At 40.4% G+C, this 25,928-nt stretch overlaps 1 protein-coding gene across 2 annotated transcripts in view; it reads left to right on the top strand.

Moving 5' to 3' along the window:
• Nucleotides 1-8,229: 8,229 nt before the first annotated feature.
• The window catches only part of GPR157 (G protein-coupled receptor 157), a 35,001-nt gene continuing 17,302 nt past the window's right edge, over nt 8,230-25,928 (top strand). The window contains exons 1-3 of one of the 2 annotated variants that reach the window (XM_088468226.1): nt 8,230-8,276; nt 16,306-16,665; nt 20,816-21,216. In XM_088468226.1, coding sequence (XP_088324352.1) covers nt 20,834-21,216 — 383 coding nt within the window. In that variant the 5' untranslated portion in view covers nt 8,230-8,276; nt 16,306-16,665; nt 20,816-20,833. Of the gene's footprint in view, nt 8,277-16,254; nt 16,666-20,815; nt 21,217-25,928 lie in introns of those variants that run through there. The other variant, XM_088468227.1, reaches the window with a different exon arrangement.

Raw genomic sequence — 25,928 nt, 5'->3', positions numbered from 1 at the left:
TACACAATTCTCTTTGTATTATGATATAGGTAATATTATGATGGAATGGAGGGTGCTCCTTTTTGACAGATGTTCACTTTTCGATATTTCACCATTAGCTCAATCTGAGCTATATACCTTAATGACATAGACTATAATATATTCAAAGTTAAAATGGTGAATTTATTAAGACAGGATAAAAATATTTCATAAATATGAAGATTTCTTCAACACATACCATGTACAGAGCATAAGGTGAAACAATATATAGGGATTAAACAAATATATATATTGATATATAATCTAATTAGCACATTGTATAGAGTGCAGTTAGTGTATTGTAAGTCCCCCTGGATCATACCGTTAGAGGCAGGTGGTGTGAGTGTTCTCGGTGGAACGAGATAAAATTCTTGGCTACAAAGACGCTAATCAAGCCACACAAATATCAGTTAAAAAACATTTATTACAAAGTAAAATAAAAAGTAAATTATTAACACTTAACTTGCTAGTCAGATCATCTACTCAGAACATAAATGGTTTGATTCCCAGGAGCCCCTCCAACACCTTGGAGCTGGAATCTCTTCAAGCATTGGTAAAAGGCAGATTCTATACTGACAAATTTCAGTTTATATAGGAGAAAAACTCCTACATAAGCATTTTAACAGGTATAAAGGTCATGTTTGGAAATATAGATAAATATTAATAGACAATAGGGGGCACTGTTGCCTCAATTATGAATGTTGGAAATCTCAACAACAATTTTATGATGTGTACTTAGATAAACTGAAGTAAAGACAATCTTGACTCAGGGGTAAGTATGTCTGGTAACAGTGAACTTTGGCCCTGATTCAGAGCGCTCGCTCTGAATCAGGGCGTTTTTTTTTTTTTGGAGCCGGCCTCTTGGCCGCTCGCTAAGCTGTGGGTGACCACCCACAGCTTTTGCGAGTGGACAGGTGAAGGTCGCGACCATCGGGCTTACGACGAGAGCCTTGTGGTAGGGTCTCGTTCCCGCAAGCCCCAGTGAGCTTCCTGCTCTAATAGAGCAGGAAGCTAAACTACTGACATCACAAGTGATACCAGTAGGGCCGCCCTCAAACGGCAGGTGTTCCTTTGGGAACGCCTCCGTTTGGCCAGCCTCCCCACCTACAAAACGGGGTGTGCTGTCAACATCGACAGCTGCCCCATTTTGTTGCGAGCCCATGAGCAAGTGATTTCTTGCTCGCTCCAGGGCTTGTGCACGCGCAGTGCACTGACCGACCATCGACCCGCTTGCGAGCGCATAGCGCTGAATCAGGCCCTTTATCCTTTTCTTAGCTTCTGTCAAAAACACCTTATGCATTGTCTGACCACCTGCTAATGTCTGACCATTATATAATTCCTTATACATTTATAAAGTCACTGCACACAGAATGGCTTTCAGCAGCCATTTTCTGCAGTCCTGTTACATGTAAGCAAACATGAGTAATAATCCCAGATCCTGAGAAAGCAGGCCGGTTTTTCTACACACCACCACGCCTAGCCTGTGTTATCTGGCAGAGTCCTCCTTCGGGGTCCTTTCAAAACAGCATAGCAGCACGGGCAAAACGCGTTTACGGATCCTTTTTTCAAGTGCAGAATACTATGCTTTCATATTCGCGGCTGTTTAAGATGTCACAACCGGAAATTGTACCTTCCCATATCCTGCGTGGCTTCCCGCGATTTGCGTTCTGCAGCGGGAGCCGGATACCAGAAGGTGTCACAACATGTGTTCCAAACACTGGAAGTGGACATGGCTGGTGTATCACAATCTATCCAGGAAGCAGAAGTGGCTCTATTTGCCTTACACCTGGTATCTATACTTTTCCAGCTTGCGTTCCACCATTATTCTCAGTATATTTTCCTTTCGTTGTTAAAATAAGTGCAAATTTTCATTTTTAATGAGGGTAAATAGCAGATACCCCGTAAACATAATATATGGTACTTACTAAAAGTCGAATACACTGAAACGTTGAATGCTGATACAGTATTGTCTGGAGTCTCCTTCATAAAGGTCCCGTGAGTGCCGCGTTTTTTTTGTTTTTTTGTACTTAGTATTCCTATATAGTCCATCCCTACCCTGGGGTAAATGGGAGATGCACTCACATTTGATTTTTTTAAAAAATCCATGGTATATGAAAAATAACAAATAGAGAGGCAGGTAAGTACACAATAAAAAGAGTTAAAAAAAAAGACCAGGAGATAAAAATCATGTGTTCTATATAAAAGAGAAGGAATTTAAAAACAAGACGTAATAAAACCATAACATTTTAAAAATATCACCTATTCTAAAAACATTTTATGTTGAAGTCTGAATTCAATCCCTGAGGCCAGAGGGTATCTAATTTGTAGATCCATTGCATTTCTTTTTGTGCAAGTGTCTTATCTAGCTCTTTGGATCTCCAACTTTCCTTAACTTGTTCTATACCCATAAACCTCTTAAAGGTGTTTTTTTATTTGATATGAATGGTTTTAAAATGCTCAGATAAAGGGTGTCCCAAAAGCCCTTTTCGAATATTATAAATATGTTCGGGTATATGTGTTTTACAATTTCCAGTGGTTTTTCCCACGTACATAAGTCCACATGTACATTCCAGCATATATACTACATTACGGGATTGACAAGTGATAAAATTATTAATGATATATGTCTTATTTGTTTTTCCAGTTTGAAACTAGGTAGTTTTTCTTTCATTGGCTTTATTACTCATGGTTTGGCACATTAAACATACTCCACATCTGTGAAAATCTCTAATTCTTTCACTAGTGGGTTTATTTTCTGTTAGTATGCTTCTGACCAACTTGTTTCTTAATGATTGAGATTTCCATAAAAAAATAGAGGTTTCCTTGGTAGGTGCTCCTTCAATACTGGATCTTCCTGTAATATTCTCCAATTTTTTTAGGTACTTTTCTCTAATTGTCTATAGCGGGATCCATATTGGCTAATGAAAGCCCATTCATAGTTAGGATCTACCACTTCTTTTTCTGTTTTCTCTTTTATGTTTTTTTCTTGATATGTTTGCTTTTCTACCTCTTGCTCTATTCAAGGTCTCTATCGATAATATCCTTTTTGTATGAATCTTGTTCATATCCATCATTTTCTCTTCACATACATTTTCCTCCATACAGTTCCTTTTGATGCATTGGAAATGTCCTAGGGGAATGTTTTCCAGCAATCTCTTATGATGTTCGCTGGAAATATCTATGTATGAATTGAAATCTGTCTCCTTGCAATAAGTATTAGTACATACTGTGTTATTTTTTACATAGATATGTCAATCTAAAAAGGTAAGGCTCGTAAAACTGGTGGTGAAGGTTAAAAGAATATTAAACTTATTCTCATTTAATCTTTACACCATTGGGTTAAGTTTTCTGCATCACCCTTCTATATAAAAAAAATGTCGTCTATAAAATGGAACCAGCTCACTAGGTTTGCCCCTTCCTCCTTTATGGGATCTATCGTCTGATGCTCCCAATAGGCCATAAATAAATTAGATTAGCTAGGGGCAAACCTGGTGACCATAGCGGTTCCTAAATTTGTAGATAAAATGACGCGTTAAAATAAAAATAATAATTTTTTTAAATTAATCAAATAGATTCAATAATAAAATCTTTAAATTCCTTAAAATAGTCGCTTTAATTCAGGAAAAAAGTAACAGCTTGTTCTCCTTTGATCCAGTCTATAATTGTATATAAACTGCTGCCGTCGGCACTTCCTAGGATATAATTATTTTCCCATTTTAGATTATCAAGTTTCCTTAATATATATTGGAGGTGTCTTTAAAATACAAATAATTTTTTATGACTAGTGGTTGGAGATAATGATCTACCATAGAATATAAGTTAGATGTTATACTATTTGACCCAGAAATTATAGGACTTCCCGGGGGTTTAGTAGCGTGCGTATCTTTGGTAGTATATACATTATAGGTACTGTGGGGGTTACTATATTAATAAAATCTTTTTCAAATTGTGTTATAGCACCTGTTTCTAGGACTTTTCTCTTAATTTCTTAAGGTTGTTAATTACTCCTAAGATGGGATCCTTCTTGAGTTTCTTATAGGTGGTTATATCATCTAACTGCCGATTTACTTCAACAATATAGTCTTCCCAGTTCATCAACACGACTGCACCCCCTTTATCTGCAGGTTTTATTATGATTTTATTATTCTCTTTCATTTATTTGCTTCATTCCCCTTTTTCGTGATATTCTTCTTTCGACTCATTTACATGTTCTTTATGTCTTTTTCAACTAGAGCACTAAAACATTCAATTTAATTCCCCTTCACATGTTTGGGAAAAAATTTCACCTTAAATTTCATTTCAAAGGTGTTTGTCTGGGGTGGTGGTTCATTTTTATCTTCTTTAGAGATTAAATATTTCTTAATACATAGTTTTCAAATGTATTTTTGTAAATCTATATATATTGCGAAGGGGTTTATATTTGCCATTGGGGAAAATTTTAACCCCTTCTGTAGGACATTTAATTCCTGTTTAGTTAGAATATATGAACTGAGGTTAATTACTTTCCAATTATTTATGATTTTATTATGTATTTCTCCATTATCTATATTAGTCAATTTATTTTTCTTCGTTTGACATTTCTATCTTTTTCCTCCCCTTTTGCCTCGAGTTGTTTTTTTTTTTATATATTATTCCCTCCTGGGTGTCTAACTGTCCCAGTATAAAATATATTTTTCTACTTCTCTTTCACTCATTAGTGGATCAAATCTATTTCTTAATGGGATTTGAGATCTTTCTTCTTTTGGGAAGTAGGTTCTAGGTTTTCTCTCTATCCTTCTCTGCCGCCAGATTTCCTCTTCATTTGGTCTCCAATTTTTCCTGTCTCTTAAGTTCTCTTTTTTATTAAAGAATCTGTTGTTTTGTCTATTTGGTGGGTGATCTCTTGAAGGATATTTCCTTCTCCTTTTGAGGTCCTTTTCTCCCTTTTTATATGGTGAAGTCCATTCAACCCAGGCCGGTTTTACTACAAACCACCACGCTTAGCCTGTGTCATCTGGCAGAGTCCACCAATGGGGGTCCTTTCAAAACAGAATAGCAGCACAGGCACAATGCGTTTTAGATCCTCCTCGATCCTTTTTCAAGTGCAGAATGCTATATGCCTTCGTATTCATGGCTATTTAAGGTGCCATTTCCAGAAATTGTACCTCCCCATATCCTGCGTGGCTTCCCGCAGTTTGCAACCACCACGGGAGCCAGAAACCGGAAGGTGTCACAACATGTGTTCCAAACACCAGAAGTGGACGTGGCTGGTGTATCACAATCTATCCAGGAAGCGGAAGTGGCTCTATTTGCATTCTGCCTGGTATCCAAACTTTTATGGCTTGTGTTTCACCATTATTCTCAGTGTAAATGGTATAGAGAAACTTGTGCTTCAACACCCACACCTCAAACAGTCATATATAGAAAGTACTTGCGCACCCTCCGGGGTGTAATGGCCTCTAGGTAGGAATAAAAGTTTCTGTCTTCTATGTTCTCAATATAAATATTGCTTCTTATTGAATAATTTAGTCTGAATAATTTCTCCACCTCTGTTGAAAGTATTCACTCACACCGATGATCCTTAATTTTCTATAGCACACATTTCCTCCATAGGGTATATAAACAAAGCGAAAATAAGTATATCTTATATAGTGAAATATTGTTTATTTATTCACAAAATCCATTAAAATCTTTGCCACCGAATAACAAGCAAAGCAGCGTACCAGATTGAGGGGAGTGCAGATATCTCACACACAAACTCAGATGTATGAAGTTTTTCCAATTACCTCCTGGGTATATGTGTTTGGACCACTTCAGGTTATATGTAAGCACAGCCGTCTCCCACTACCTCTACCTGGATTGCCGCTCCTCCTTATCCACCAACGCGTTTCAGCTTTTATATAGCCTTTATCAAGGTGTATACCCCCACTGGCCTTCTCTCCTTTATATACCCTTATGTCCATTCTCATAGGTTCCTGCTGACCACACTCCAATAACGTGTATAAATACCAAAAGAATCCCTTCAGACACTCCCTGTAATTCTCATACATTCCATATGTTCCCTATATTAAACCTCTGTCTATACCTTTATCTCCCGATGTATTGATAATCCACTGTCCTGTCCGGCGGGCATTCCCTGTGGAACGCATGCTACTTCCAGCTCCGGCGTTAGCTAGGTGATACTAGATGCCGTCATCACCAGAGCTCACGCGGACAGCTTTGGAGTTAATCGGAAGTGATGTCAACTTCCTTCCTGTGAACTGTAAGCCAGGGGTGGGGAAGTATATATGCGTTCCACCTCGCTTTTAACAGGGAATTGATATCCCCTTCCGATTCTTAATAGGGGTTATTACATACTATACTGAACAGAGCACCTATACATATAGTAAAATCATACATAGGTATTCCACCATGCAAAATATCAAAATACCTAACAGAAATACATAACAATTTCTTCACTTCATATATAAAAAAGATCAATAAAGCACTCAGAGAAGATGATCCCTCATTTGATATGATGTTCCATCTCTAAAAAAACAATATTTGATAAAAATATGTGGAATTCATATATCTAATAATTCATATTCATAAAATTCATATGAAATATATAAAATTTAATTTCCATTAAAAAATAAATACATAAAAACTTCATAAAAACCATTTTAGCTCAAATTCAATATTTAATCCCTTTGGGATCAGTGTACCCATTTCATACATCCGCTTCATCTGTTTGTGCCAAAATGTGATTGATGTTTTTCTTCAGCCAATTACTTTGTACCTGTTTAATACTTACGACCTTACTTAGTGATCAACATTTTTTACTGTGGCACTCTTTAAAATGTTTTCAATTTTCGAAGGTGTTCTGCCCATCGTTCCTTTAAAGGTCTTGATGTATGGCCTATATACTGGAGGCCACATTCACACTCCACTAAGTAAATACAATTGTTTGTGTTGCATGTTATAAATTCTGTTATTTTATATGATTTATTAGTAACTGTTGAATTAAATTCTTCCACTTTACTGGGTTGCGTATTATGGCTTCTGCACATTAAACATAATCCTCATCTATGAAAACCCACCGTTTTTATTCTTTCTGATTTTTTTGGTGGTATGGCACTCTTCAGAAGTTTTATTTTGCAAATTGGGTGCCTTTCTGTATATGAATCTAGGCTTTTGGGGTATAATTGGTTTTAATACAGGATCCCTTAATAAGAGGTGCCAATGTTTCTTACCACCCTTTCCATGTCTTTATGTTGACTATTATAGGACATTATAAAAGATGATACAACTTTATCCTTTTCTTTGGAACTAATAATTTTTACTATTTATCTTCTTAACTTCCATAATATGTTCATCTATGGTTAGTTCCTTATATCCTTTGAATACAAATTTCCGTTTTAGGTTATTAGCTTGTTCCTCAAAGACTCTTACATCAGTACAATTCCGTCAAATCCTTTGTATTTGTCCTTTGGTTACATTTTTTATCCAAGATGGGTGATGGTTACTCCTGGTGGATATATAAGAGTTGCTGTCCATAGGTTTACAAAAAGATTTGGTCTTTATTTCTCCTTCCTCAACATAAATCGTCAAGTCTAGAAAATTGACTAATATTATAAATTAGTTTTATGTTAAAATCATTATTTAATAATTCACAGAATATATTAAGATCCAGTTAACTGTTATTAGTCCATATGTTAACCTCCTCCCATAGGTCCATAAACAAATTTGCATATGAGGGAGCAAATCATGTATCCATAGCCATCCCTGTTTTACGTTGATAACATTTCCCATTATACCAAAAAAAATGTTTTGTTAAAAGAAATGTAATACCATCTAAAATGAATGTATAGTTTGCAGGGGGGTGCTGAACACCCTAGCACCAGCCCTGGGGTTGTCTTGTCGACAGTTGCTGCAATTTGATGTGAAGAGGCGGCTTAAGGAGAATCTGTCGGAAGAGCTGCATGCAGCCAGTGGCACTGCCTCCTCCCCAATATGACTTCACCGCATACGAGGAAGAACTGAGACATTCTCCTTGGTGGCCATATTGAGGACACAGATCGGGAACCCTCTCAGCCACAACCTGGTAACACACAATTTGCAAACACTGTATTTTTTTTTAAATCAGAATTTCATGCTAAGCACAAATGATGGTAACATAAAGTACAGTTAAATATTTTCAAATAATGATGTCTTACACTTTTCTGCAGCTGCCCAAGCCAGGAAGAAGGGACCATCTAAAAAAAGACGTCCTGTAGCCTTGGATGAGGATGTAGGAGCTGGTGAGTAGACCTAAACAAATTGGAAATTAAATGTTTATACAATAGAAATGCCTCAACATTAAGGCACAAATTCAATTAGTCGCGATAATCTGTTTCCATTGATGAATTTATTTGGTATTCAATTATATGCACACATTAACCCGCATTAACGCTACATGGGAATTAACGCAGCTTTTTTGTTCACAGCATCTGAAAATTAGGGTAAAATTCCTATTTTAAGGTAAAAATGTTGGGACTTTGGGCCTGATTCAGGTTGTATCACAACTGCAACAGCGTACGCAGATGGCCGATTGTTGCGTACTGCGCATGCATAGCAGTGCTCGTGCGCTAACCAGTCACTGTGATCAGGCAGTGACTACGCAGACCCATCGCAGAGTGATTGACAGAAAGTACCGTTTGGGGGTGGTGATGGGGAGGTGGTCAAAGAAACACAGGCATGCCAGTGCGTTTGAGCACCTTACAAGGTACACAGACAAACACAGTATAAACAAAGGGGTCTATTTACTAAGCCTTGGATGGAGATAAAGTGAATGGAGATAAAGTACTAGCCAAAGCTCCTAACTGCCATATCACAGGCTGCTTGAAAAATGAGTTAGGAGCTGAATGGTTGGTAGGTACTTTATCTCTCCATCCAAGGCTTAGTAAATAGAGTCACTTACAATATAGGAACACTACAGGACATGGTTTATAAAATTGCAGCATCAGCAGTCATAATATTCAAGGGATAGGTGCCATTGTAGACAGTGAGGAGGAAATGATTGTGTAAGCGAGGGAAGACAAAGCACATAAGGGAAGAGGGCCCTGCTCGTTAGAGCTTTGAGTCTAAAGGGGAGTGACAGACACAGGTGACACAGATAGAAGAGACAGCGAGCAATGAGCAATGGGTTAGGATGAGAGCTGGAAGGCTTTGATAAAGAAGTGCGTTTTGAGAGCCCGTTTGAAGTTTTGTAGAGAGGTGGAGAATCTGATAGAGAATAGCACGGACAAAGTCTTGGAGGCGAGAATTGGAGAAAGTCATCAGTTGGGTGGAGAGGCGGGATTCATTTGTGGTGATAAGTGGGCAGGTGGAAGTGTGAAGGGAGATAAGGTCTGAGATGTGAATAAGAGAGATTTGTTAAAGTCTGTAAGTGTGAGAAGTTTAAAGTGGGTTCTGAAGGGGAAGAGGAGCCAGTGTAGGGCTTGTAGGAGAAGGGAGGCAGATGTAGAACGTTTGGAGAGGAAGATGAGCCGGGCATCAGCATTAAAGACATATTGGAATGGAGAGAGGTGGGAGTTGAGGAGTCCAGATAAAAGGTTACAGTAGTCCAGTTGGGAGAACAACAGTGAGTGGATGAGGGTGTTCATTGTTTCTAGGGTGAGAATAGGTCTGATCCTGGAGATAATACTAAGATGGAAACTGCAGGACTGCAAAAGATGTGGTTTGAAGAAAAGGGAGGAGTCAACAGTAACTCCAAAACAGTGCTCTTGTGGGCTAGAGGAGATGGTGGTGCTATATATAGGTAGCAAAATTGTGGCAAGAGGGTGGGTAGATTATCAGCTCAGAATTAGACATGTTAAGTTTAAGAAAGTGCTGAGACATCCTAGAGGAAATGCGAGAGAGACAGTTGGAGATACGAGTAAGGAAAGAGGGGAAAGGTCAGGAGAGGTAGATCTGAGTCAACATACAGAGGATATTGGTAGCCAAAAGAGCAGAGGAGTTCACCTAAAGATGATGTATTAAGGGAGAGTAGGAGAGGTCCAAGAACAGAACCTTGGGAGATACCTACTTGTAGAGAAAGTGGGGGATAAGTGGAGTCATGAATGAAGAGAGCAATATAATGGTCAGAGAGTTAGGACAGAAGAGGACAGTATTATGTAGATCAAGGGAATAAAGGATTTATAGGAGAGGGTGGTCCACAGTGTCAAAAGCAGCAGAGGTCAAGGAGAGTGACGCCTAGATTTGGCAGCAAGGAAGTCATTGTTGACTTTAGTGAGGGAAGTTTCTCTGGAGAGGGACAAGCAGTGAGTGGGAGGGGAGAAAGATGGTAAGGCAGTTGTAGACAATCTTCAGAAGATGTTTGGAGGCAAATGGGAGAGAAATGGGGCGGCAATTGGAAAGAGTGCTAGGATCAAACTTGTTTTTTTTTTATTTCAAATTGCTTTTATTTGAGTTCTGAATGTATTAATTACAAAATACGTAATAACAGATTTAATCACAATAATTGATACACAAGCAAAGAAAAATATTAGTAATACAAAAAATGTTCTTAACAAATTATCATTAAATGATATCCTCTCAAGAAGGAAGAGTGAGAGGAAGAGAAAAAAAAGAAAGGAAAAAAAAAGAAAATAAATAAAAAAAAGGGGGGGAGAGGGGATTGCCCGTAGCCCAGTACCCTCTACATATAATTTAATATATCAGCCAAGTTGAATAGGAGAGTCAGATTGAAATATTATGATTTCATACCATAATGTTGTACAAAAACAGCTGTGAACTTGTTGTATAGTCGAAATGTTTAAGGTGTCAATAAGATTCCCAAACTGCGAATCATTTTTCAATGTGTTGTTCTTTATGCAACAACAAGAAGAGCAAATGAAATGTCACAGGATGGTGCATAGATTGATATAATAAAATATAACTTTTATTAAATAAATAGTAAAATACAATTATCCTCAGATTATAACACACAAAAAAGAAATAGCGAAAATTAGTTAAAATACAAATAGACGGTGAAAAAGAATAGAAAGTAAGTGATTTAAGATGTAGTTCTAAAAAGAACTTAAAAGCAGCGCTCCTACATATTCATACAATAATTGGTATTGTTAATAATATTCGTGGTGCGTATTCTGTTTAATATATAAATATAGTGTTTATTGATAAAGCTCTGTAGCGAAATGCCGCGTTGGCCATGCGGCGCTGCCTACCATTCATTTATATGTTGTTATGTTAAATACTGCTGTTGAAACTAATTGTGTATACGAATATGGACAGATTTCTCACAACAATGTTAACTAGTTCCACCTTGAGTGGTGAATTACTTTATATGTGAGAGTAATACAGTCGCAATACTAGTGGTGCATGTGACACCAAACAGCTTACTCATTTACATATTGCTCACAGGAGCACTCTGGTCAGCTGAACACACGTATGAATATATAATAGAGGGACATAAGAGAATTTATTATATGTACTATATTTGACTATCCACTTTGATACAAGGACCATCTATGTATAATACACAATAAGAATACTAATAGTACATCAATATTCAAGTAACTTTAATAGTACAAGTGTCTCCAAAAAACTACTGTGGGGATACTGAATACCACTTAATTGTATAATAACAGATGTGACTAAGGTTAGGTGTCAGGGACACAATATGAGATCTCCACAGTAACCCTATAAAAGATCATATGGGATAAGGTCAGACGGACAGAACTCTCTATAAATATGTGTAACATACCAACTGCCAGAGTATTGTACACTGAGTAAACACTAACAGCAGAGATTAGTATTCGTGTATGGTGCGGTTTAGGAAGTGTGGGAACACTTTATTTATATATTAAACAGAATACGCACCACGAATATTATTAACAATACCAATTATTGTATGAATATGTAGGAGCGCTGCTTTTAAGTTCTTTTTAGAACTACATCTTAAATCACTTACTTTCTATTCTTTTTCACCGTCTATTTGTATTAACTAATTTTCACTATTTCTTTTTTGTATGTTATAATCTGAGGATAATAGTATTTTACTATTTATTTAATAAAAGTTATATTTTATTATATCAATCTAGTGCACCATCCTGTGACATTTCATTTTGTAATCTCAATTATGTGTCCATGGTAGCACCCCCTCAATAACATTATTCATTAAAAGGGGTTATCTATTGTTTCCCTATATTGGAGACACATACAGTCAGGTCCATAAATATTGGGACATTGACAGAATTTTCATATTTTGGCCTCTATTCACCAACACAATGGCTTTGAAATGAAACAAACAAGATGTGCTTTAACTGCAGACTTTCAGATTTCATTTGAGGGTAATTACATCCAAATCAGCTGAACGGTGTAGGAATTACAACGGTTTCTATATGTGCCTCCCACTTTTTAAGGGGCCAAAAGTAATAGGACAAACTAAACAATCCATATCGAACTCTCACTTTTTAATACTTTGTTGCAAATCCTTTGCAGGCAATTACAGCCTGAAGTCCGGAACACATAGACATCACCAGACGCTGGGTTTCATCCCTGGTGATGCTCTGCCAGGCCTCTACTGCAAATGTCTTTAGTTCCTGCTTGTTCTTGGGGCATTTTCCCATCAGTTTTGTCTTCATCAAGTGAAATGCATGCTCAATCGGATTCATGTCAGGGGATTGACTTGGCCATTGCATAACATTCCACTTTTTAGCCTTAACAAACTCTTTGGTTGCTTTTGCAGTATGCTTCGGGTCATTGTCCATCTGCACTGTGAAGCGCCGTCCAATGAGTTCTGAAGCATTTGACTGAATATGAGCATATAATATTGCCCGAAACACTTCAGAATTCATTCTGCTGCTTTTGTCAGCAGTCACATCATCAATAAATACAAGGGAACCAGTTCCATTGGCAGCCATACGTGCCCATGCCATGACACTACCACCACCATGCTTCACTGATGAGGTGGTATGTTTTGGATCATGAGCAGTTCCTTTCCTTCTCCATACTCTTCTCTTCCCATCACTCTGGTACAAGTTGATCTTTGTCTCATCTGTCCATAGGATGTTGTTCCAGAACTGTAATGGCTTTTTTAGATGTTGTATGGCAAACTCTAATCTGGTCTTCCTGTTTATGTTGCTCACCAATGGTTTACATCTTGTGGTGAACCCTCTATATTCACTCTTGTGAAGTCTTCTCTTGAATGTTGACTTTGACACATATACACCTACCTCCTGGAGAGTGTTCTTGATTTGGCCAACTGTTGTGAAGGGGTTTTTCTTCACCAGGGAAATAATTTTTCTGTCATCCACCACAGTTGTTTTCCGTGGTCTTCCGGGTCTTTTGGTGTTGCTGAGCTCTCCGGTGCGTTTTCTTTTTAAGAATGTTCCAAACAGTTGATTTGGCCACACCTAATGTTTTTGCTATCTGATGGGTTTGTTTTGATTTTTCAGCCTAATGATGGCTGGGTTCACTGATGGTGACAGGTCTTTGGATCTCATATTGAGAGTCAACAGCAACTGATTCCAAATGCAAATGTCACACCTAGAATCAACTCCAGACCTTTCACCTGCTTAATTGATAATGAAATAACGAGGGAATAGCCCACACCTGTCCATGAAATAGCTTGAGTTGATAGTCCCATTACTTTTGGCCCCTTAGAAAGTGGGAGGCACATATAGAAACCGTTGTAATTCCTACACCGTTCACCTGATTTGGATGTAATTACCCTCAAATGAAATCTGAAAGTCTGCAGTTAAAGCACATCTTGTTTGTTTCATTTCAAAGCCATTGTGGTGTGAATAGAGGCCAAAATATGAAAATTCTGTCAATGTCCCAATATTTATGCACCTGACTGTATATCCTGTGCGACTGGAGTATCAGTATTGTTCTTTATGCTACAATGTCTCCATCCAGTCCATTTCAAGACATGAAAAAGTTTATCTATAAACAATTGTATAGAAGAATGTATCCATTGCTGCAGTATACATTTCCTCGCTACAGGTGAGAAGATGGAGGTAGTTGTTATAATACCAAAAATGGCCCATTCTGGGGTCAGTGGCAAAAAATTAACCAACTCCGAAATTGCTAGTTGTTTGATTTGAAGCCAAAAATTTTTAATGGGATTACAATCCCACAGACAGTGGTAAAGAGAAGAATCGGGTCTAGCATATTTTGGGCAAGTTGATGTGGGAGCAAGCCCAATTAAATGACAAGGAGAGGGTGACAAAGAGCCCCTATAAAAGATTTAAAATACATTTATTGGTATGTTATGGCTGAGAGAACTTGAGTGGAATACAACAGTGCTTTTAGAATGGATGTTTCACTAAGATCAGGAAAGTGTTTCTGCCAGCGAATGATGCTAGTATCATATTGACCACTATAATAGCACCTCTAGATCCAACAGAGGATTGAAGGGGAAAGGTGGCTTTTTAAGAATGGGTGAGACAAGGGAATACTGGAATGCTGAGGGAACTAGTAAGAGATTTCTTACTCCACCCACCTTAGAGTTGTGTCTCTAAAACCAATGCATTTTAAAATGATAAAACTTTGTACTTTGTTACTTTTATCAGAGAATTTAAAATATCTTATCAAATCCTATTTACCTAATAAATGCTCCAACAGAAATCCATTATATTGTCCCAAGCATTTACATTTGTGAACTCTGAAAGCAACGTCGACAGTGAAACAAAGTAAAGTGAATGCTTGTCAGAAAGATTGTTTTATTATTTTTTCTCTCAGAATCAAAATGTAGTCAATAGACTTTAAGAATATGTGTTTGACACTTAAAATAAGCATCCATATGTACAAAGCCTACGTAGGATTTATCTGTTTTCTATATATTATTGTCTGTATGATTGCTTTATCACTGCAAAAAACACACAGATTGAGGGTTCATTTTCTGTTTCCTATATTGTTTAGTTACAATATTACATCATCACACTAAAAGAATTTGATAATTTTTTTCAGCATATGAACTCTAAATATTCAAGACTTAGGGGTCTATTCATTATCCTTAAACGTAGGTGAGAGCAGAGCCGTGACAAGTGTGGTAGGGTCTGGCGGCACGCTCCACAAAAATTAATGGGGAAGTGCTGATTGGATGTGACTGCTGCTCCCACGCCTTCAGACATTTTTTTTTGAGTACCGATTTTCTGAGGGATTCCAGCCCTAGGCTGACAAGTTTGGGTCTGGCTAATGTTATGCCAAGAGGACCACATGTGTGTGTCTCTCAGCTATAGCGTTACCCCTCCCCCCCATTTCTTCTATGCTCTTAATTTTAGGCTATTAGTTCTTGATCAATTAAAACATTTTATATGACCACAGTTTATAAAACTACCATCCCGTCTGCCACTGCTGTGCCACTATGGGGCGAATTCAATTCAATGGGAAGATGAATACCGCGGAAGGGAGCTCCCGCAGCTATTCAATACAACGCGCTGTGTGCCTTATCGGGAATTGGTTAAGTCAGAGAATGCCGATTCTCGCGACTTAGCCTGGGTGTTTAGGCGCGAGAACCGGCATACTCTGACTAAAGACTCGGCTGTTAGTGCCGCGCTAAGCCGGCAAACAGCTGCGGGCCTGCCACTTTTGTCGGATTTCTCCTCGCATCCCCAGGGGGGTGCGAGAAGAAATCCTTTAGCCCGCCCAAACAGCGCGGTGTATTGAATAGCATCAGGAGCTCCCTCCCGCAGCTATTCACCTTTGCATTGAATTGAATTCGGCCCTATGTTTCATATACTGTATGTGCTATGTTTTTTTTTAACGTTTTTATTGACTTTTTAACACAAGAAAACGGTACAGAGAAGAAAAGGAAACATAGGGGAACAAACAAAAAGGCAGGCTGAGGCCCAAGGAGATGTGCTATATACTTATAAACTAACATGTGTTTTCCACTGCTCTGTCGCTTAGTTTAGCCAACCAGCTCGCTGCAGCCTTTGGCGAGTATTGGGGAACACAATATTGTAAGCTGTGAGGTGGTCAAAAATGACTGGAAATGAATGCTATTGATCCCAAAACACAGGGGTCTGCTTAAATCTCTAATTGTGTGTGCATGTGATTGTATATACACACATATACATATACTGTACACACGTTCTTGTGGATGTAAAGGGGATGTAAGTGAAAAATAAAAGACAATTTTGAAGTTCATTCCATATAAAAATAGCATACGTGGCACCACTTTTATTGCATTGAAAAAAAAAATCTTGCATGCTCCTTCACTCAGCTTGTCTGACAGCAATGCCTGGGCATCAGTGAGTAATGCCTGGGTATCAGAGAGCTCTCAGAGGGTCGTGGTCCAGTCAGTGAGACATTTGGTCATTTTTTTAATTATTTATTTTCCAGATTACAGCTGGTTTCTATCTTTCTGCTACCCAGTCACCTTACCACCAACGCTATACAAGAACCTCCCACCGTTTACGGCCAACAGTTTGTAACTATTATTATGGAATAGCCCTGTGTCCGCTCTGAACACCCGGGGAAGCGCTTCTCCAGCCGGTGATAGCACAGAGGGAACTTGTCAGCCGCCTGGCAGGAAGAGCGATGAACTTCCATCTATAGCAAAAGCCGGTCCTCTCTCATTCGACCCCGCCGTCCCTGGTTATACAGGCGGCTTCCTGCCCCTTCCGGATGTCCCGGGCCGAGGCTCCTCCTTGTATACAAGTGGCCGGGGAGCCACAGAGAGCGAGAGATCTGCTGCGGGAGGTGAGTGAGCAGTCTCGGGCAGCTCAGTACATCGCTGTCCATACTCACAGCGCTACTGGCTGCCTCCTACTTTAGTTCCATATATGTTACATATAAAACATCTTATGGGGGACAGGTAACGTTCTAAATATATTACATATAAATATACTGCGGTTTCTGAGGACACTCATTCCACAACATTTCTATTCCACAACGTTCTTAAAGCAGCGTAAGGGAGACATGTTACGGCTCCTTACCTATTCTCTAACCTTCTATATGTGACAGCTTCTTGCTTACCTGTTCCCTAAACTATATGTAACAACTCCTTACTGATCTGCTCCTTACTTACCTGTTCCCTGACATTCTATATGTAACTGCTCCTTACTTACCTGTTCTGTGATTTCTATATGTAACTGCTTCTTACTTACCTGTTCCCTAAACTATATGTAACAGCTCCTTACTGATCTGCTCCTTACTTACCTGTTCCCTGACATTCTATATGTAACTGCTCCTTACTTACCTGTTCTGTGATTTCTATATGTAACAGCTTCTTACTTACCTGTTCCCTAAACTATATGTAACAGCTCCTTACCTGTTCCCTGACATTCTATATGTAACTGCTCCTTACTTACCTGTTCTGTGATTTCTATATGTAACTGCTTCTTACTTACCTGTTCCCTAAACTATATGTAACAGCTCCTTACTGATCTGCTTCTTACTTACCTGTTCCCTGACATTCTATATGTAACAGCTCCTTACTTACCTGTTCTGTGATTTCTATATGTAACAGCTTCTTACTTACCTGTTCCCTAAACTATATGTAACAGCTCCTTACTTACCTGTTCCCTGACATTCTATATGTAACTGCTCCTTACTTACCTGTTCTGTGATTTCTATATGTAACAGCTTCTTACTTACCTGTTCCCTAAACTATATGTAACCGCTCCTTACTGATCTGCTCCTTACTTACCTGTTCCCTGACATTCTATATGTAACTGCTCCTTACTTACCTGTTCTGTGATTTCTATATGTAACAGCTGCTTACTTACCTGTTCCCTAAACTATATGTAACAACTCCTTACTGATCTGCTCCTTACTTACCTGTTCCCTGACATTCTATATGTAACAGCTCCTTACTTACCTGTTCTGTGATTTCTATATGTAACAGCTTCTTACTTACCTGTTCCCTAAACTATATGTAACAGCTTCTTACCTGTTCCCTAAACTATATGTAACAGCTCCTTACTTACCTGTTCCCTGAAATTCTATATGTAACTGCTCCTTACCTGTTCTCCGACATTCTATATGTAACTGGTCCTTACCTGTTCTCCGACATTCTATATGTAACTGCTCCTTACCTGTTCCGCGACATTCTATATGCAACGGCTTCTTACTTACCTGTTCCCTAAACTATATGTAACAGCTCCTTACTTACCTGTTCAATAAACTATATGTAACAGCTCCTTACTTACCTGTTCCCCGACATTCTATATGTAACAGCTCCTTACTTACCTGTTCCCTGACATTCTATATGTAACAGCTCCTTACTTACCTGTTCCCCGACATTCTATATGTAACGGCTTCTTACCTGTTCCCCGACATTACTTACCCGTTCCCTGACATTCTATATGTAATTGCTCCTTACCTGTTCCCCATCCTTTCTATATGTAAAAACTCCTCACTCATTCATGTTCTATATGTAACAACTCCATACATGACTTTTCCCTAATCTATGTGTAACAACTCCTTATTTACCTGTTCCCCAACCTTCTATATGCAACAGCTCCTTACCTTTTCCCTGACCTTCTATATGTAGAACATTCCTTACACATTGCCCAATGTCCTATATGTAACAGCTTCTTACTTACCTGTTCCCCAATGTTCTGTAATGTAATAGCTCCTTACATAGCCATTTCCCAATGTTCTCTATTGGCTCCTTACCTGTTCCTCAACATTCTATAAGTTACAGATAATGCTGCTTATGGGGGACATGTAACAGCTCCTTACTTACCCATGCGATTACGTTCTACAGAGCTACTATAGAATCAGTGTAGTCACTTGCACATTATATGGACAACCTGCTTTAATGAAAAACATCACACCAAAGAACATCTTGTAGTGGAAGGATTAAACTAGAGTGCATTTAATTACATGTTGTCTTACTGGATTTCTGTATGCTATTTACCAGGTACCTGGAAACTGGGGCGTATGACTTTGTTTGCTATCTGCAATTTTATAAAGCCTCATCTGTGTACCTGTACATACTGTATCATTGATGCATGTAAATTCCCGATTCATATACCCACATGTAATATTTTGTTGGTGTTGTATAATGTTACATTTATCCCTTGCATTGTAAATAGGTCTTTCAGTGAAGTCACCTTGCCTCATCTCTGAACATGCAATTCTTGACGATATCGTCAGATTGGCCTGCATTTACGGATGCCAAAAGACATTGTTATCGACCCGCAGGAGTGCGCATCATTGGTCGTTCACTGCATACACACTGAATGATATGAATTATATATCATTGAACGATATCGTTATCATCCATAAAAAGTGTCTAGTGTGTATGCGGCTTAAGGCACCAGGAGGGAGGGTTAGGGTTAGGCACTTACCAGAGGGTTAGGCACTAGAATCGATGGTTAGGGTCAGGCACCTACCCCGACGGTTAGGGTTAGGCACTAGGAGGGAGGGTTAGGGTGAAGATTAGGGCTAAAAAAAAAAGTGCGTGTAGACCATTTTCATGTCGACAATTTGTTCCTGTCGACCTCCTTACACGTCGACCTTTAGTGTCTCGACTTTTTTGTCCCTGTCGACCTATTGACTGTCTAACATTTGGTGTCTATCTAGACCAGTGATTCCCAACTTCGGTCCTCAATGCACACTAACAGTCCAGGTTTTAGTGATATCCATGGTTGAGCACAGATGGTTAAATCAAAATAACTGAGGGCACAAGCAGATGATGGTCGTACATACACACTGAACGGCCATCATCTGCAGATATATCTGTCAGGTGTGTACCCACCTTTAGTGTGCCTAGAGGACCATGGTTGGGAACCCCTGATCTAAACATTGTTGACCTTTTTACGATCTGTTAATCCACATCCATTTTATATTTAGACTGTTACTACACCATATGGGCACACTTTATCCTGCAGCGATCATTTTATATTCCAGTGTGTGTATTTTTGCTATTTAGCATTTCCCACATTGTCTTAATACTATAATTACCTACACACTGGACTGTAAAATATCGTAACCGCCGCCGCAGCAGGGATGGCACTGTCTCTGCTTTGGGGTTAGGGCAGCGCCAGGTTGTAGCTGTCGATAGCGACAGCTACAGCGGGCCGAATGGTCAGGCCATCTGACCGTTCATACATGGTCCAAGCGATCGGCGCTGCTATCTTGTAGATAGCAGCGCCGATAATGACAGGGGCGCTTACCGCCAAACCCCCGATAATACATCTGGTAGGAGCGGTATCAGCGCACGTAACGTGCGCTGATACCGCTTCTGAGCTTAATACATCTCTCCCCCCCCCAGTGTCTACTGCAGTGGTCTCTAACGTTAATTGAGGTGTGAGCTACTTTAGAAAAATGAAACCTCCTGAAGAACTACTAAATTGTAGAAAAAACCTATTGACTGTCTAACATCTGGTGTCTATCTAGACATTGTTGTCCTCTTTACTGTCTAGAATCCGGCACTCATAAAATAGGCAACATTCCACAACCTTATTTCAGTTTCTGTTGCTTATTTGTCACTACCTTTCTATGCATGTTATATGGCTTGCATGAGCTAATTTGTATATTTTGTAGTGTTCATTCTAGCATCCTATACCTGTCATAACCCGCAAGTTCCTCTTGCTTGCCTGGGGTGTCACTCTCTGCTCTGGTGCTTCTAGCACACAGCTGATGCAACAAACTACTGAGCTACAGACCAGAGTGTGCCAGAAGCACCAGAGCAGAGAGCGACACCCAGGCAGACAAGAGGTACTACACGGTTTGTGACAGGTGCAGGGTGCTAGAATGAACACTATTTTGTATGCCCCCTCGTACTGTAAATTGTCAAATGGAAAAATAAATATGTGCAATATCTTTTGGTTTTTTGCTTAAAGAAAGAACAATATTTATGAACCATAAGATATATTGATCATTTGTGCCTGTCTTGTAGGTTTTCATCTGAACTCTCATGGCTTGGCTGGAGATCCCACAAGAAACTCTCTACCTGTCTGAGCAGGTGATTGTTCTAATATCCTGTGCATTGTCTTTTCTGGGCTCTGCACTTATCATCTTCACCTACGTGCATTGCCCGGAGCTCAGGAGTCGCCCACGCCAGCTGCTTCTCTTCTTATCGGTGGCTGATTTGTTATCTGCTGCCTCCTACTTCTATGGAGTCCTACGAGACTTCCAGACAACGACCTGGGATTGCGTGGCCCAGGGTGCGCTCTCCACCTTCTCCAACACCAGCTCTTTCTTCTGGACAATAGCCGTTGCCCTGTACCTGTATATCACCATTGTGCACTCCCAGCAGAGTCTCGCTGAACACATGATTTACTGGTTCCATCTGATCAGGTAAGTACAACGTGGGATATGTCTGCTCCTTCAGGTATACATTGTTGGTGCTATATCATTTCTGAGCATTGCAAATGACTACATTTACATCATAGTTAATGTCTTTACCTTTGATAGTTGTGAATAGGGTAACCAATTTGGATATTTAAAAAAAAAAAAAACACAGTGTCAGCCTCACAAGCAGTTTAGTCAGTAATTGGGAATAGTGGATGATTGCTGTCGTGATCATAAAATAGAATCAATCATTTTAATATTAAGTTTCATCCGTGATTTCTCAGGTTTATAAATGTCCCTTCCATGTGACATTAGGTTGACTTTCGCCCCCACAGCTGCATACCAATGCGTATCTGCTGCGTTCAAGGGAACCTAACGTGATCATGCTCTTTATTTGCACATTTTATTGTAGATTATAAGAATGTAAGCAAAGAGTTCTTAGACTATAAGTAACTGTGCAAAGTTGCAAGTAAGTACAGGTAACCTTATAATTTACAGCTGGTTATATATTACAGAACATCCTTGCATGTAACACACTACTGCTCAAAAACCAGCATTCTGGGAAACGTAATCTGCATATCGGGGGGGGGGGGGGGGGGGGGGGGTTGTCAATTTTTTTAAATTGGCTCAAAGTTAAAATGTGTAAACTAATCTGGTTACTATAAGTAATAGTTTGCTCACTAAGGGGCTGAAGCAAAGTTAGGGCAATGGTGTGTAAATCGTTCATTATAAATAGTGCATGCCTAATTGATGTTATTTCTGCATGTATGCAGAGCTGTGCGCGTCTCAAGATTCATATGCTTCCACATGTGTCTGGTTTGCCACAAGTCATCTTCATTAGTCCGTATGGGTGCCTGTCATGTAGCAGACTGCCCAACAAGCGCATGTGCACATGACTGATAGTCTACATGAGCTGCATTTGTGCTCACAACTGTTCCTGAGCTATCACAAAAGTAACTGTGAAGATTTCCTTATGCGCAACCAGGGCTAGCTCGAACAGGGGCGCCACCCCATAGAGGGCGCACCCCACCCAGCCCATCCCAATTTCATCGGGACAGTCCCATTAAGAGGGCACAGCCCCGCTGTTCCACCCGCGGGATGAAGTGTCCCGCGGTCAGGAGGTTGGCGCATGCACGCGGCATCCATCCATTCAGTGCAGGGAGAGAACTGGGTGCAGCCCAGCCACTGACGTAGTGCTGGGCTCGCCCCCAGCCAGACGTTAAATGGGAAGCATGCCATACGGGCACGCCCCCCAAATAGCGTCATTTAAGGGTGTGGCCTATGGTAACTAGAGCTCGTCTGGGTCCCTCGCTGCACAGGGTGCGGCTCCTGCTGGAGCCGGCCCCGTGCGCAACTCTAGCAGATTTAGACGCCTGTCATTTAACCCTCGCCGGGATAAAGCAGGCGGGAAGCCGGCTGTCGGGATTACGTCCGCCGGCTTCCCAACTGCATACCCATGAATGTGCATAGCTTATTTATATAGTGATCCAAGGGAGCAACATAAACTAGTGTGATGTCATTACTCTCCAATTATAGATTTATTACCGTATCAATTTTTTAAATGTATTTCCCCAAGTACTATAGCTGTTCTATAGTAACCTTTCCTTTTGCCAATACTGTACAAGTCTGCAGTTCTTTCCCCTCTCTGGTATTACAGAACACATTTATTGAAACCATAGCAAGTTTGAGGTACATTGTGACACTTTAAAAATGCTTTGCTAATCAACAATCCACAGTAAGAGCACGTGGAAGCATCTGTGGTAATTACTGTTGCAGGATCTGAAAACATGGCACAGCAATCTGAGTCTGAAGCCACACAACATTTCATACTGTATGAGAACAAAAGGTTCCCCACCTTGGGACAGAGAGGAGAAAAGTTCTGGGCTAGGATGTGCTGGCGCAAGCTTGGGGTACCTGGGGGTATGAAAACTCATTCTCTGCTTTTCAGCTAGAGAAAAGGGTCTAAATTGTTTTATGGACCCTGTATGTAGAAGAAGTTTCTGTCATACCTCAGTATTTGTAAGTGGCATACTCCTGGATTTGTTCTATCTGCGAGGTCCTTGTTAGTTTGTGTGTTTACGGTATATTAGACCTTCTGGTTTTGGTGCATTTCATTCATAGGTGATACTGATACATATGATATGCTTTCACAGGATCGGCGTGAAATACCGCCGGACGCATGGAGGACTGGCGGTTCTAATCCCGATGGGTAAGTATTTTAGTATTTACTAACCTAACCCCCCTAACCCTCCCTTAGGGGTGCCTAACCCCCCCTGTAAGTGCCTAAACCTACCCCCCCTTCCCCGCAGCCTAAACCTAAGTCTCCCGGGGGTGCCTAACCCTAACCCCCCCTTCCCCTAGCCTAACCGTCCCGGGGGGGTGCCTAACCCTAAGTCCCTCCCGGGAGCCCCTAACCTAACTCTCTCCTCCTCCCCCCCCCCCCCCCCCCCCTGCTATGGCTGTCGGCGCACAGCTTACTTATCGGGCGTAGGTAAAATGACAGGCGTCGGGAATTCGACGCCTGTCATTAGACCCCTTGCCGGGATTAGACAGTCGGAATGCCGACAGTCGTCATTTAGACCGTCGGCATCCCGACTGCATACCACTTTCACCATGCAGCCACAATGCATTCAGAAGTAGTTAAAAAGCAGAAGAACAGACCTTAACAAAATGTATCTGGAATTTGCACTGTGTATAATCTGCAAGGCACTCTGGGCCTGATTCAGACCCACTCGCGAGCGGCTGTCCGCTCGCAAGTGGGTCGATGTTATGCACTGAGCATGCGCACGACGGAGGGAGCTCCGTCGTGCGCATGCGCCAGACGCGACGAGCGAAGGAAAGTCCTTCGCTCGTTGTGTCTGATCAAAGGGGGCGTGCTGTCGATGTTGATTGACAGCACGCCCCCTTTGGTGGGCGTGCCGGGGGCGTGCCTCCCTGACGGGGGCGTTCCCACGGGAACGCCTCCCGTCAGAAGCCGGCCCACTGACATCACTAGTGATGTCAGTGGGAGTGATTTTGGCTCTGATAGAGCCAAAATCACTCCGGAGCTTGCGGTTGAAAACCTCAACCGCAGGCTCCGGCTCGCAGTTTCGATGGTCGCGATGGTCACGACCATCGCGGCCATCAAAATGCACGCTCGTATAGGCTGTGGGTGGTGACCCACAGCTATACGAGCGTCCAGGAGGACGCTCCATTTTCATGGAGGGCGGCCCTCATTCAGAGCGTGCGCTCTGCATGAGGGCCTCTGTCTTTTTCATCTTCCCAAGGATGACTGTCAGAAAGGAGGCAGTGGATAATTACCAACATTTTATTATCTTTTCCAGGGACATTGCTAATAATCAGTTGTTTAGTAACCTCATATTAGATGTATTTCATTTAATTCACCTAAAAATACCTTTAACTTTTGAGTGACATGCTTTAAAACTGACAGTAGTGGAAGTCGGTGGCAGAACCTGATGTGACATTTATATCTGCAAAAGTGAAGCACTTTGTCTTTATCCTTTTTGTGCTGTTTTTATGTTCACTAAAGCGTGTCAGAAGATTGTGGTGCCCAGAACCACACTGCCTGCAGCTGTTATTTGTTCTTCTTTTGTTTCTACAACACAAGACCGACACTTTAATAGTGTTGTACAATATACATAAATGTCCTGTAACCCATAGCAACCAGTTAGATTCTAGGAGGGTAAATTTATTTGGATGCGATGTGCTGTTTCGGAGTCGGCACTACCGTAACTGGCTAATAGGTGCGCCCATCGCATAGCCTTGAATTCCTCCCTAGCTCTCTGGCTTCTAGTGCAGTCTAGAACCCGGATATGTGCATGTCAAGTTAAAACAATAGTACGTAAATTAAAATAAGACTCAAAGACATAAATTTAAAGATTAGCTATTTATTTAAAACATTAATAAAAGAGAACCTGTATGGTGGCAATGAAAGGACGGCCACAAACCAGAGCATCCATCAATGCACCAACATCAACCGCAATATGCATTGCAGGCGGATCCTGCCTAAGGGTGCCTAAAGCTAACAACTACACAACAAAGGTATCCAACTAGTTATTCCAATCCCAGAATCCCAAATGTTTTTGAGTTCCAAAAATTCCCGGGATAATCATTTAATCATTAAATCCCAAGTATTACGGGATTCAAAACACAATGGATTGGGCCACGGAGCAGTGAGAGGATACTTACATTCTCTGTTCTGCTGGCATTATCAGGTTTTCTTAAATTCTCCCAGCTGTATGTAGATTACATGGAGTCTCATAAACTGTGAGCGTGCTGCGCAGTGACATCACTGGCTCCCAGCCAGACATTGATTGAGAGCAGCCGCATCACAAGACTCTAGCTCTACTGCAGCTGTGCCTAGGAGAGGACCGGACAATGCACCTGCTGACCAGAGGAGCTCCCTCTGAGCCATTATGTGAATAAGGTAAGTACAAGTTGAGTCTCCCATATCCAAATATTCCGAAATACGGAATTATTTTAGCATGACTGAGATGGTGAAACCTTTGCTCTTTGATGGTTCAATGTACACAAACATTGCTTAAGGCACAAAATTATTAAAGATATTGTATAATATTACCTTCAGGCTTTGTGTATATGAAACATAAATGCATTATTTGTATAGATTTGGGTCCCATTCCCAAGAAAACTAATTATGGTATGCAAATATTCCAAAATACAGACTATTCCGATATCCAAAATACCCCTGGTCCCAAGCA

The sequence above is a fragment of the Taudactylus pleione genome, unplaced genomic scaffold (genome assembly GCF_031769625.1).
Source record: "Taudactylus pleione unplaced genomic scaffold, aTauple2 ptg000082l, whole genome shotgun sequence".
NCBI classification, from domain to species: domain Eukaryota; kingdom Metazoa; phylum Chordata; class Amphibia; order Anura; family Myobatrachidae; genus Taudactylus; species Taudactylus pleione.
Note: the sequence above shows the minus strand (reverse complement) of the source record. Positions and strands in the feature narration are given on the sequence as shown.